The following is a 14394-nucleotide window of genomic DNA, read 5'->3' on the forward strand; positions in this document are numbered from 1 at the left end:
GCACATACAAAGAACCTGGCATTCATTCTGGAAAAGATCCTCATTTTCAAAGCCATTCACTTGCAGATGTGGCCTCCTTGCATTGTGGAATGCTTGGGGGACTGGATGCACTGTATCGTAGCTCACTCTACTCCACCCCCTCCATACCACTGCCCACAATCACCTAGACGATGGCAAACACATGAGACCCACCAGAGGTGTAAATATAGCGGCTGTTACACTTTATTTCCTTGTGGGGTTTTTAATTTCTTTTTTTTATTTTTTCTTCTGATTGAAAAGAAAAGACAGAGAAAAGTTACAAAAGTAGTAAAAGGCAACGATATCGGCAGGACATCCCTCTTCCCTGCTCCCACCCTCCGGGGCAAGGCAGCCTGCCCCACCTGCTGGTTGGCAGGGACACACCTCTGGGCCCCGGCACCTTGGCAGCTCTTGCTGAGTAAAGCCTGAGGCTGCACGGCCACGCAGGGGCTGCCACCCCAGGCATTTGCTCAAGGAATATGCCTCTTAGATGGGTACCAGGCTATGGCTGTCCCATGTCCTGAGCACAGGTCCAAAGGAGCAATGCTTCCTGTCCTGCACCGGTCAGCTTGATCTGGCAGCAGTTAAAAAGCTGAGGTGTGCCATCAAAACAAGATAAGCAAAATTTATACAGAGGCAAGAGGAATCAGCAGAGGAATTGAGCTCTCTTGGAAATAGGGACTTGAAGGGAACCATGACAGTCTGCCAGAGATCCCGCACCAGTAAACACAAGTGACCTCTTGGAGGTGGTGCTGGTGCAGGGGGTGGCCTGGCTGTAACAGTCTGGAACCAAAGAACATGGGACAGCATCAGGACAGACACCCCCTCACCACCTTCTCCAGCTCCTCTGCCTGCCTGAATGACAGGAGTTAGGGAGAAAAGGGTGGGGTGGGGGATTCAGGTCCCCAAGCTACCCCAAGCTTTGGATTTTCCCAAGAGGTCTCAGTGAAAGGCCCACACCAGTTCACTGGTAGCCTCCTACTGGCAGCGGGACTGACCATTTGTCTTAACCAAAGAACAGCATCAAAGACTCTACACTGAGGCAGATTTAAAAAAACAAAAATTATTTTGTATTACTCACAGTTGCTCCTCTTGATCTGGACAAACAGTAAACAACTTGCTTCACCATGCACTCGTTTACAGGCTTATGGTGGGGAATGCCTACACAAAGAGGTTACTCTCTCCACCAGGTGCAGCAAGAGGAAAGGCCTTGTTCCTCTGCCTCAGCAGGAGAGGCAAGAGCTTGTTCTATTAACTCCTGCCTTGTGGCACAAAACACACACATGCCTCGAGGAAAGATCGCAGTCAAACACCTAGCATGGTTCCAACAGCTTCAGAAGTGTCTATGGAGAAATGTCCCCCACCTTCACTCAAACTCCCCTCCTATTTCTTCCACCAACAGCCACAAAATCGATTGCTTTTTCCTACTCCTTGCTTCATCTAAGAATATTGTTCCACTGATACCAGAAGAGTGTATCCGAATTTAACAGCTAGCCTAAAAAAGGGGAGTGGAAAGCTTGCTGTAGACATTAAATTGGTTTGAGTTTGGTGGTACCAGTTACCTCCACCATCATGTAATGGAACAAAACTATGGAGAAGTATTACATAACCCGGAATACACACTGCCTCAGCAGTGAGGAGATCCATGAGCATACAGTCAACCACAAGTCTTCTCTTTGATGATGCTGAGAGGACTGAAGGTGGGTGTTGCGTTTTCCTGGATGGCTCAACACAGACCTTCCAATTTTAGAATTTTATTCTAATCCCAGATCTACATACGGATGTCTCACTCTCCCATTCCAATCTCTTTTTGGACAGTATCACTGAATTGCCCGCAGATCATCTGGAATGCACAGCTAAATGTGCCAGTTACTTATCCACACACCTCCCTGTCCTAGGGTTTTCCACTTAAGAGAGCTTGATGTGAATGCAATTATAACAATCTCAGACAGGGGTCTTCTTGTTTTGAAAGCAGCTCTGTATAGCTTCTTTCTACAATCCTGAACTCACTTTTGAGTGGGAGAAGTGTCAGGTCTACAGCAAAGCACTGTAGACCCAGGTATCCTTGGGAAACTGACTGGATTTGGTTTCACAGCTTGATCACTCACCCCTGCTGCCATGCAGGTCACACTAATCCCTGAACACCTCCTGGGTATCTTCAGTTACCACCATCTTCATGTTTGACACTGCCTTGGTGGCAGTTCTTGTGGTTTGTGGACCTGACTGGTTTGCTTTGCCCTGAAAGACAAAACTCACTCCCTTTGCCACTGCTTGGATCCATCAGTGGTATGAGAACAGGCACTGCTGCCAAGCCGTTTGCTTCCTCCTGCCAGAGCAGCTACATTGCAAAGATGTGTCATTGCCCCTTCTTCTCTCACCCCTCCCCTTGGGTATCACCACCTCCCCTTCTCCCTGCCAGGCAGGACACTGGTTGATAGTTCCTGAGGTTTTTCGAAGAAACTCCTTCAGTAGGCACATGACGGTTCTTCCACTGGAGCTATTGGGCTCAGCGGCTTCAAGGTGCTGAGGGAACGGAAGGCAAAAGTGGAGGGATCATACATAAAGTGGGGTGGCAGGCGGCCTCCGTTGATGCTCTGCAGGGAAATAAAAAGAGGCATGAAGTCAGTGCTCATATCAGCTGCTAACACTAAGTTCTTCCCTTGAGTGCTTTGTCATCCCCCTCTCCGATACAATTGCACCTCCTTGAATGAGTGGTGATGCTTTCCCTTGCAGCAAATGGCACTAACATAAGAAGTGGAAGCATTTTGCTCACATCCTTGCTCTTACCCTTCAAGATAAAATGCAGGCACACCTCCCTTCCTCTAGGACTGAGGTCCCTAGAATACACATGAATAGGTTCCATGGCACCTGTAGCCACCAAGTGAAACAGGATATCCATGATGCATTTAGAGTATTAGAGTCAGAAAAGCATCATTACCAAAAGGTATCACATGGAAAAGCTAAATTCTCTTGGCCTTGAAATAAGATCTGATACACCTTTAGAGCATGAAGACAAACAAAGTAATCTCTGGAAATGTGTACTTCAGCCCCATTTGTCAACAGCTCTCCAATAAGGATTTACAAACCACTCTTTAAGATAAAGTCCCAGGTATGCTGAAACTGTCCAGGGTTTTGGTTCCAGACTCTACAGTTTGAAGAGGAATGGCTTAGAGATGCTTGGAGGAAAAGGCCTAACAGACTGGTTTCTACCATGGCCACTAAAGACCATTCTCTCCCCTTTTGCTCAGTGTTTAGAGCATGGTCTGTGCAGATCCAGAGTAAGGAGGGCAGAAATAGCCATGTACTCCCTGCATTGTGTGACAGGACAGAAATGCTGTTTTCCACTAGGCGTTTCTACTATGCTGGTATATAAGGATCCCCAGAGAGATTATGGTGCCAAAGAAGTTATTCCACTCTGTTAAATGTGAAGAGCTTTCCTTTTACTTTTCAGGAACTTTGGTTTGTTTCTTTCCTTATGCAAGCAGAAGCACTAGTGGGACACCTACTTCACTGATATTTTTTGGCCACGGGAGGAGGTCTCACTGCTCTATGGTCCAGGAAAGTGTTTAATCATGATTAAACCAAAGAATATGTGGGAAGCCCAGCAGCTCAGAACTCATGCAAATGTCCCCTACTCTCATCTCACTTCCATTACTCTTGGGAAGGGCTTTACCACTGTTTTCACAGAGGTTTGGAAAAACCCAATGAGAAATGGGTTAGAAAAAACCCAAATACCTACATGTTGGGCAGAGAAGAAATTGAGAGCAGCCCTGCAGAAAAGGACTTGGGGGTGGTGGTTGATGAAAAACTCAATGTGAGCTGGCACTATGCACTCACAGCTCAGAAAGCCAATGGAATCCTGGGCTGCATCAAAAGCAAAACGGCCAGCAGGTCAAAGGAAGTGATTCTCCCCCTCTACTCTGCTCCTGGTGAGACCCCACCTGGAGTACTGTATCCAGCTGTGGAGCCCCCAACAGAAGAAGGACATGAAATTGTTGGAGCAAGTCCAAAGGAAGACATGAAGTTGTTAAGAGGACTGGAGCACCTCCCCAGTGAAGACAAGCTGAGAAAGTTGGAGCTGTTCAGCCTGGAGGGAAAGAAGGCAGTTTGGAGACCTCACAGGAACCTTCCAGTCCTGGAAAGGGTCTATAGGGAAGCCAGAGAGAGACTCTTCTTCAAGACCTGTAGTGACAGGATAAGGAGCTATGGGTACAAATTGGAAGAGATGATATTTAGTCTAGATATTAGGAAGAAATACTTTCCTGTGAGGGTGGTGAGACACTGGAACAGGTTGCCCACAGAGGTTGTGAATTCCCCAACCCTGGCGGTGTTCAAGGTGAGGTTGATAAGGCCTTGAGCAGCCTGGTCTGATGGGAGGTGTCCCTACCCATGGCAGATGGGATTAGAAAATTAGATTAGATGATCTTTAATGTCACTTCCAACTCTTAACATTCTACATGATTCAGACTGGGTTCTGGTGTTATCTAACTGACTCCCTGCTCCTTTTCTAGGTCTTTCCTAACTGGAACCATGGTGTCCTTTGTTTAACCTGCACTGTGGGACTGTTACTCAAAAAATTAGGCTTTTAAAGAACAATTACCAACTCTACTGTCTAACAGAAAACAGAGGTTCATTTTAGCACTTCAGATTCAGGTCTATCACACAGGTGCAACTACCTAACAGCATGGCAAGGTGATGTTTTGATGCCTGCACCTCTCCTCTGCCTGGGCTTTAATTTGTCATCACAAGACAACAACACACAAACGCCCTAAAAAAGCTGTTCAGATAGTTTTTCTCACCCAAACACACATAGCAAATCAGAGTGAGCTAAGGAAGGTCCAAGCCAGGCCCTGAGTACCTCAGTAACTGCAGCAGGATCTGGAAGCCTCTTGTCTCCAAGTTCTTGGTCACAGCTCAGCCCCATGGGGCAGCAGCCCTCATGTCAGGAAAAACCTCTAAAAGCTAGTGTAGACAGTGTGTTCCTGCCTAGTTGGTATCTCTTCTAAAAATTAAGACGGGCTTGTGAGAATGGAAAATGCCAACATGGTGCTTGGCATCAGCTGTGCCTGGAGTTTCAGTCAGCAAATCATGCCCTGCTACATCCCCCTGACACCTTGGCCAGCAGTGTAAGAAACAAGAGAGGGAGATTTTAGGGCCTTTACTCAATAGCCACTTGCTGTGGAGTTATATATGGTATATGCTCTGGCAGGTCTCAGGCCTGGAGGGTAACATAGCAACCCCTATTCAAAGCTAAGGGCCAGGATAAATCAGCACATTTGTCCTTCTCCAGAGGAGAGAGGGTCCCTCCAGGGAGAGAGGGAATGGGAACAAGGAACCTGGCAGTCCCCTCCATTTTGAAACGCCAGACAGGATTAAGGAAGGCAGCTGAATCCATTCATTTCTGGCAGACAGCAGATGAAGGGGCTCGGGAAAGATGGTCCAAAGGACAGACAAAAATCATCTACAAAACTCACCAGGCTCTGGATGAAAAGTTGTGCTATGGTTTTTCTCTGGGTCTTCTTCTGGGGCCAATGTGTGGGGCAGAGAGCCTTCCCAGGGCACAGGGCAGGACTCCCAGGGCACAGAACAAGAGTTGAGGTTGAAGGTCAGGGATGGGAGAAGACACAGGAGGACGCTGAGATTCATGGATAGTCAGGCAGCTGCAAGTGAGGCTCAAAATGCACCCAATCCTGCTTTTCATCATGGCACCTCTCAAGCAGCCACAAGATGACAACTAGCTTTCAACAACAGCAGACAAGGGCAGAGTGAAAAAGGGCCTGTGCCCAACTGCAGGCAATAATAGGAGAGGCAGTAACCTGACTGCCCTCCTCCATAGCAACACCCTGACCAATCTGCACTCCTTTATAACCCTGAGCAATGCAGGATCCTTGTGCATATGCTCCCTGACTGATAGGGCAGTACCAGAGGTACCTGCTGGAGGTAAGAAATCTCCAGATCCTCAACTCTCTTCTTGCAGAGGAGCATTTTTAGATTGGAGTTTACATCCAGCTCTCAGGATGACCAGGCCTCATCTGGCTTAGTCCAAGACACCATTTCGGATCACAGCATGTGGTGGTTTGGTCCTGATGAGTAGCACAAGGCAAAGCTCTGTAGATGTATTTCCAGAACAAAAATGAATAGAGCCTGCTGCCAAAGAGGGGAACTCATTCCTGCCACCCTGTTGCTTGGGCCAGCAGCCTCCCTGTAGTCTGGGAAAACATCCTAGCCAGCCTGCCCTTCTCCTTGGATACACCATGCCTGGGACTTTGCTTTGACTAGGGAAGGGTGTTAAGAGTTGTTGCTGATGTCTGCAGCAGGCCCCCAGAGAGCTTGCCATAAATCTCCCTGACAGCCCCTGGTGAGCAACCCCAGACCAGCTCCTGCAGAGGCTCCTGAGAGTGCAAACAATACACACCTGACATTAAAGGCTCATGTGTTCACTCTAATGGCATTTGGACTGCTGGGTACTGCTCACAAAACGAAGCCTAATATGGGCCCTGTGCTAATGGAAATCATTAACCAGAGTCCTCAAATTGCTAAGCAATGTATTTACACAGCTGGAGAATGGCCTGAGTCAAACTCACACGGCTGCCACAGGAGAGCACACAGGCTCAGACATATACTCTGTCAAATACACATGCTCACTTGCACATACCTGCCCTCACACACCTCAGGTTCTCCTCAGTACACAGGCACTTCCCTGGTCACTTGTCCACATCCCTCTGCACATGCAGACTCCCTCTGACTTGGAAATCACAAGGAGGGCTGTTCCACTCATACAAATCCTACCTGCTTGTAAAGTAATTCAAGCCACACAGGGCCAGTACTTCACAGCATCTGTTTAAGGCATGTCTAAGGCACCACAGCTCATCACTGGTATAGCTATTCAGAACACAAGGTTGCTCCAGCACCTGCAGGTACCCACATTGCCCCACTGCACACCTTATTTGAGTTAGATGAGCTCCTAAGGGAGGTAAACTCATCTTACGCACTTTTCAAGCAACTATGCACAGATAAGCAATAGTATTATCACCTTTAAATACAGTGGGGCAAATAAAAAAACAGGTTTAAAACATATCTGAAATGTATTAACAAAGAAGCACACCTAAATATAGTGAGTGGAGGGAGGCCTCAAAGAAGGCCATCAAAGAGTAAACATCACAAAAGAAATGTCAATTTCAATCATATTAGCAGCTTTCAGAAAACAGACAAATGCACAACTGTTCCATAAACCCATCCGTAATGTAATTGTACATTTTGGCAAGGAAAGAGTATATGGGAAGAAGACAAACATGTAAAGCTAAATCTGTTAATATGAAGCCATATTCCTCCTAGAAACAGGTCTCTTACTTCTATGAAGTCTGGGAAAATATCCCAAATGCAGATAGTAACATGATTTTGGTCTCGTGGTTCCACAGAATCATAGTTCTTCTCTTTGAACAAAGCAAAAGTGAGCACAGGTCAAAGTGAGCTTTCTGCTGTGGGAATGACAATCCCCACAGGAGGGGGGAAATGCAGTTACCCAACACAACAATGTCTTTGAAGGGAGTGGTGTGCTAGGGATAATGGAAAATTAAGAGGACTCTTTGGTCCTCTTTCTTAAGACTTCTAGTATACTGGTGGGATTCAAAACCAGATCAGCTTGTGCACTCTGCCAACCCATCCCCTACTCAAGGCCAATCCAGCATGACACAGCACAGGAGTCCCTTCTTTCCTACTCTTAAGCCCCAGTGGCTGGGAAATGCTGCTGAGCCCTGTTTAAAGGATGCTGCCTTCCAGTGGCAGGTGAATGATCCCTTTGCAGTATGTAGACTCACTTGTATAAAAGTCCTTTGGGATGAAAGGCACCATGTAATTGCAAGTTGTGAAGGCATAGCTGATTCCCACCACCATCCTCTATAGAAAAGAATAAATCACCAGAATAGCTTTGGCAAGGACAGATGCCTGCTTGGGACACTACCTGTTTGTGAGACAGCTGCCTTGCCCAGGAGTTGGCAGAGCCAGAGGTAGCACCAATATTCAGGCAGGGCACAGAAGGAGTAAAGGCTGTCAGACTCCACAGAGGAACATTTACAGGTACACTGATTTAACTCCACTTTGTCCTCCTTCCTCTCACCCCTGCTAAGTGTTAGAAAATAAACTTATTTACTCTTCAAATTTGATGTGGGAAGCCATCAGCTTAGAGCAAGGAAAGGAGGCCACACGCCTGCTCCTAGTTACATCAGTAATTCCAAACATGGTTGTGACCAGGCTGTCATGAATAAAATCTCTCAAGAAATCCACCCCAGTTAAAACATTGTGTTTAGTTATGTACAGTTAATGTTCTTATCCCATTTGTAAACCTTGTTTGTTGTACCCCTTGTTTACCCCGATAGTTGTTAGTAATGTTAATTACTTACCAGTTGTTGAAGTGTTTTAAGAGTACTTATAGGACGTACCTCTACCCCTTCCCCTTACTTCCCTGCTACTATGTAACAAAGCTGTTCCCGTGGGGACTGTGCCACGATGTAACAAAGCTGCTCCCAGGGGGCTGTGTGCCTGAGTAATATGCAAACTAAGGCATGCAAGACACGAAAACAATGGGCTAACAGAGAAATAAAAGGACAAAGAAACATATTCTAGCAAGCTATGACGAAAGATCATCTGCCTGCATCACCTAAGCCTACTTAGAAACCATCTTCCTACATCACCATGACCTAAGAGGACTGGAAAGGACTGACCCCCCCCCAGACAACAAGCCAGAACAACAGGCCTCCTGGCTACTCTCATGAGGATAGAAACCCCAGCTGTGCAGTGTGTGCTGCAAAGCTGAATTGTGCTTTCTTGGAACTACCGGTGTGGAAATGGCTGTGGTGCAAGCAACTCCTCAGGCCCCCCCGCCCCAAAGCTGAGTCCTAAAAAAGGCATTATAAGAGGAGTCTGTCTCCTGGCCAGTTTTTTTCAAGGCTACTTCCCAACATCTCCGCCTCAGTTTCTCCAATGCAGAATACATACATTTCCTAGTTTCTGCTGGGATAAAATTAATTTTCTGCCTAGTAGCTGGTGTATCCTTTGGCTTAGATTTAGGGTAAGAATAATGGTAACAGCAATAATTAAAAATATCAGTCTGTTAAACAGTGTTTATACTAAGTTAAGGACTTCTCAGCTTCTCATGCCCTGGTAGTGAGAAGGTTTGGAAGAGTATGAGAAGCTGGGAAGGAAACAGCCAGGACAACTGACCCAAACTGGACAAAGGGCTTTCCCATACCATATGTTGGCATAAGCTGGTGTTTTGCCTTCCCAGGTAACCATGATGCAGTCCTGCTTTTTTGGAGATGGCTGAACACCTGCCTACCCAAGGGAAGCAGTGAATGAATTCCTTGTTTTGATTTGCTTGCATGCACAGTTTTTGCTTTCTCTATTAAATTGTCTTTATCTCACCCCACAAGTCATCTCACATTTACCCTCCCAATTCTCTCCCCCATCCCATTGGGTTGCAAGTTAGCAACTTCGTTGTGGGGTTAAGCCACAACAGCACACCACAGCCAGGCAGCTGGGATGAATTAATTAACTTCTAGGTGTTTCAACCTTCTGATGAGAGGTGATTTCTTTTCAATTACAGTCTTGCTTCAGGCATTTTTAAAGAAACAGTCATTGGCAAGCAGGACCAGCTCCTCCAGTGGAGCAACAATTCACACTTAACTGCTTATTCATTAAATCTGATAGGGCCTCTAACAATGTATTCCAGTCGCAGACCTGAAGCAGCTCAAGGAGGACCTTTTCACAGGCAAATTCCTTTCCTCCTGAAAGTCTGTCTTCTACCCCCAGGTTCATACAGAATTTTATTCCAAGGAATAGTTTAAAAATAGACCATGCCAGATCTTCATTTTATAACTACTTTTTTTCTTTTTCTTCCGAGAAAAACAAAGGTCGTCTCCAAATGTTGTTCTGACAAGGAACCCAAAACTTTGCAGTGAGCACCATTTTCTTATGTTTTTCATCACCCTTCCCTAAGACTGAAAGACCTCTCTGCCATCACTAACATAAGGCTAACACCTATTTCTTTCCATACCACCACATTGCAAAGAGCAGTTCAGTGTTTTACAAACATATCACTGTTGCTCTTAGAAAGGTTAAAAAATACATTTTTAAAAATCAAACATTTGCAAATGTGTGTGCAGAGTTCTCAGGTGGCAACTACCAGACTTACAGAGGTGCCAGGAGACAGACAACACAACCTTTTTTGGAAGGTACTTCAAAGGGCCTAGCAGATGCTTATCGGTCACTTGCCCAAGAGCAGAAATAGCCAGTTTCAGCTCTGGGTCCTTGCTGGCAGCAGCATGATAAGCCTTTCTTCTCCTCTCACACACATCTTTAGATATGTCTTTGACAAAGTTTACTTGAAGCTTTGATTTTTCCTGCTTGACAGCCTGAAGGAAAGACGCTGCACAAATAAAAGGGACAGATGGGTCATTCAGAAGAGCAGTCTGTTGTTGCTCACTGGCCAGGTTGGGGAACTCACCACTCCAGGGTGCCAGTAAAGATCATGCTCTGAAGGCAAAAAAAAATCTCTTAGGAACAAGTGAATGAACCCATATTTCCCTATTAGTCAGCTGTGCCTTGGACCTACTTTTTTTCTTCTGATAAGACATTGCCTGTGCTTCCTGCATTCCTGCAGCAATACCTGCAATACCACAGGGTCTGCATGTGCCTGAGCAGGAGAAGGAGCAGGCACAAGAGTTGCCCCAAACAAACACAGACACAGGCAAGGCACAATCTGGCCCTAAATCTCCAAGTGCATCTAAGTAGACTCCTTAGTTTTGGTCTGTACAGAAGTGACACTACCTCACCTCTCTTTCCTCTCCACCCTCCCCGTTCCAGCCCTTGCTGTGTTGCAGGAACACCCTCCTCTCAGAGAGATCACAGCAGCTGCCTCATAGTCCTCCTCCCTTGGAGCCAGGAACCTCAGGTACCATGCTTCCGACAGAGCCTGCACGTAGTGTGTACTTGGACTAGTGCAGCTTCCAACTTGCATGAGGCCAGGGCAAGCAGATTCCCTCTGGCCAGGTAGGCTGGCACAGAGCAGCACGCTGCTTTCAACTTGAAGGGTACACAAATTAAACCTGCAAAGTGAGGATTAATTAGCTTGGCATGAGCAGACTGCAAACACATGCTGACATAGTGCACTTGCCTCTGGACAAACCACCCTAGCTGTGGAAGCAGGAAGTGGGTGTACTATGGGAGAAGTGTGTGGGAAAAGAGGATCTAGGGACTGGGAGAGACAACAGGTGCCAGGTTCCCACAGCCACATGAACAAAAAGGGAGTAGGAATAACTGCAGTGCGCCTGGATGCAGTGAGTAGATGTGCCTCATCAGCCATCTTGGACTTTAATCTTTGGCAGAAAACAGTGGCTCTCTGTGACCCTGTGCCATCCCCTAAATCTCTCTCTCTGCTCCATCACCCAGATATGACCCAGAAGACATTAAATCTGACCCTCTCTCTGTGAAACATGCCTTGCTGTTTTCCATTCCTTTGAACCACAGTGCCAGTAGCCATAGCCACCATTGACACACAAGGCTGTCCCAGAAGCAACTGGGCTGCACCTTTTTTCTACCTCTCACTATTCTTAAACCAGACCCACAACCCACATCAGACCACAAAGCAGGAACTGCTGAAATCGGGAAGTCAGCCTCCTCACTCACCAGCTACTTGCTACTTCCATGCTGCAGTGTGGATTACAGAGCTCTTAGTTATTCCACAAAGGCTATTCTGTGGGCACTTACATGATTCAAGAGGTGCAAGGGCATACACGGCAGGAATTTTTGAAAAGAAGGAAGCAATAAAAGTTCTTATCCTTAAGGAAACAGAAGAGAGACATGACAGTCCCACTTCTACCTGCTATGGGCAGGCTAAAGGCTGGTTAGCCTTTGCCATGAAATCCAGTAAAAGCCAAATATTTTGAGTACTTTTTAACAGAGTGAGGCATTCCGCCCTTGGCTACACTAGATAATTCCCCACACTGAGGAAACTCTGGACAGTGCTTTTGTCAGGAACTGTTCAGAACAAAGACTGGGATTCTCCAGGACCTACTATCATCTTCAGCAGGCAGTTCAGTGGCTGGGTTGGGAGGAGCGTAGAATACCCAAAGGGATATTCATGCTCCCACTTAGCAGATGCCCTTCTCCATTTTCCTCAGCAGAGGCATGCCCATCAACTAGAGACAAGACACCACTGGGGAAACTGGAATACCAAAATCTCCATGAGGGGCTTCTGACCATAAAGTAATCCAAAGTTGTTACTGGCCAGGAGGCAAGTCTCTCTTGTTGATTCTAAGACCAGGGTAAGGTTTAGACACTCAAGTCACATGCTAGAAAAACCAGGAAGGTTTGGGAAACTCTTAACAAGATGCAGTTTAGGATTTCTGCTGCCTGAGATGTCCAAGCTTTTTATACTCATGGTAGGAATAAGGACACAGGTCTAGAAACATGGCTTAAAGTTCTCCTTACCCTACCTCTCTTCAGGTGAGTCACACTTTCTGCTGGTTTCTCAGTGTAACTCATTCTGAAATTGCAATCATGGTATTTATCTGCATATTTATATGCATCCAATGCTAAATGCTTGCACAGCTCCTTGGGAGCCTGGGATGGAAGGGGAACACCTGTGTTTATTTGTATATATATATATATGCCTAGACACACTGAACCTTCTGATTTTTTAGATATCTTTACTTTGTGCTGTGCAGCCAGAATCAAAGATTTGCACCAATACTGCTCTGTCACCTGGTATGCCTTGCACTTGTGAATAGCTCAGGTATCTGCCTAGAAGGCTCTAACCAGCATATCTCCTGCTCAGCTCCAAGCTGAAAAGGTCCATTGCATTAGGAGAAAAATAGCCAGCATGTTTCTGCAGTGGCCTTTTAGGATGCAGAGTAAGCGATAAGAAACGAGGAAGTCATTCGAGGGATCTGGCCCCTGTTCAAGCAGAGGGCATTCTCAGCATTGATAAGATCAAGGCAAAAGCACAAGAGATTAATGTTCTGATTTTAAATTCTTACTTTTACATAGCAGAAAACATCTCCCTGATCAGCCAGGTTATCAGATTGGCCTTGAAATCCTTCCTTTCTGCCAGCCCCAACAACATCCTTGAGACACAACTGGTAAGTCCCTGGGTGTCTTCTACCCACCTACTGCTGTTAAGATAAGCACAGCTCCACCAATCCCATTCAGAGACTGCATGTAGAAGTTTGTCAAGGAAGAACAAAAATAGGAAAAACGCCAGACTTTTAACCCTCATCCCAAGATGGCCTGGAGAATTGAAGAGAATTGTATTATAGATACACTGGAAGACAGGTCTCTGCTTCAGAGCTGGCCAAGCCTGGTCTAGGGCAGAGGCAGTTACACCCCAGAAGAACATGGTCATCCTCCTTCCAGTGCCAAGGAAGCATCTCCATTATAAGAGGAATGACGGATTTGTCTTTCCAAACAAGCTGTGGGTCTGCTGGTAGATAAAACTAGCACTGAGAAATATAAGAAACAACGGGAAGGATTCCACTGATTGATGAATGGAAGAAAAGACATTTGCCTTTACAAACAAACTGTAGGTTTGCTGATAAATGAAAACTGGATATTGAAAGATGAAAGAAACAATGGGCAACACCATAAATTCCATAAGAATTAAGAGGGAGGGTTATACATTAGAGGGGAATCTTAGGTATCAGGAAGTACCTAATACCTCTCAAGTACCTCACCCGATGGGGAGAGAGGGACATACGGCTGGGAATTAGGATAAAAAGGAGGCTGTGTCTTCCAAAAATTTGAGAGACCTCAGGGGAATGCCCCATGGCCTCTCCCTTTATTCAAATAAAGTAAAAGAACTCCTCTGTCTCCTTTTTGGACATAAACATCTGGCGTTTGTGGGTTAATTTTTCTGACAAATGGGGCCTTTTTTCTGGAACATTTCCACTGTCCAGGCCAGCGGGCAGTGAGCAGTGCTGAAGGTGCCTCACCCAGTTTCAGTGATCAGCTCCCCTGGGTGGCGGCTGGCACCAGGCGATCGATTGGGTTCCCGAGACTGTCCAGGAGACAGACGAGTGGTGGACCAGGGGAATCCATGAAGAGTCCACAGGGAAGGACCACTTCAAATCTCACCGGTGAGTAAAATGGGATTTTTGGGGAGCAAACCTGGGAGGGCACCCATGGAGGGTAGCACAGGTAAAACAAGGCAACCATGGAGGGTAGCACAGGTAAACCTGGGAGGGCACCCATGGAGGGTAGCACAGGTAAACCTGGGAAAGCACCCAGGGAGGATAGCACAGGTAAAACAAGGCACCCATGGAGGGTTGCAAGGGTACAGCCAGGAAGGGGCCATGGCAAAAGGGATGACAATCCCAAAGTATC

The 14394-nt window shown here is 46.4% G+C and overlaps 1 protein-coding gene across 1 annotated transcript in view; it reads right to left on the minus strand.

Annotated features, from left to right (window-relative positions):
* Nucleotides 1-223: 223 nt before the first annotated feature.
* The window catches only part of LOC102103401 (uncharacterized), a 71601-nt gene continuing 57430 nt past the window's right edge, over nt 224-14394 (minus strand). The window contains exon 4 of the mRNA XM_005532809.3: nt 224-2612. Within this exon, the coding sequence (XP_005532866.2) occupies nt 2484-2612 (129 nt within the window). The 3' untranslated portion in view covers nt 224-2483. The remainder of the gene's footprint in view (nt 2613-14394) is intronic.

The sequence above is a fragment of the Pseudopodoces humilis genome, chromosome 3 (assembly GCF_049639895.1).
Source record: "Pseudopodoces humilis isolate 2021_Gansu_Grassland_sample_001 chromosome 3, ASM4963989v1, whole genome shotgun sequence".
Lineage (NCBI taxonomy): Eukaryota > Metazoa > Chordata > Aves > Passeriformes > Paridae > Pseudopodoces > Pseudopodoces humilis.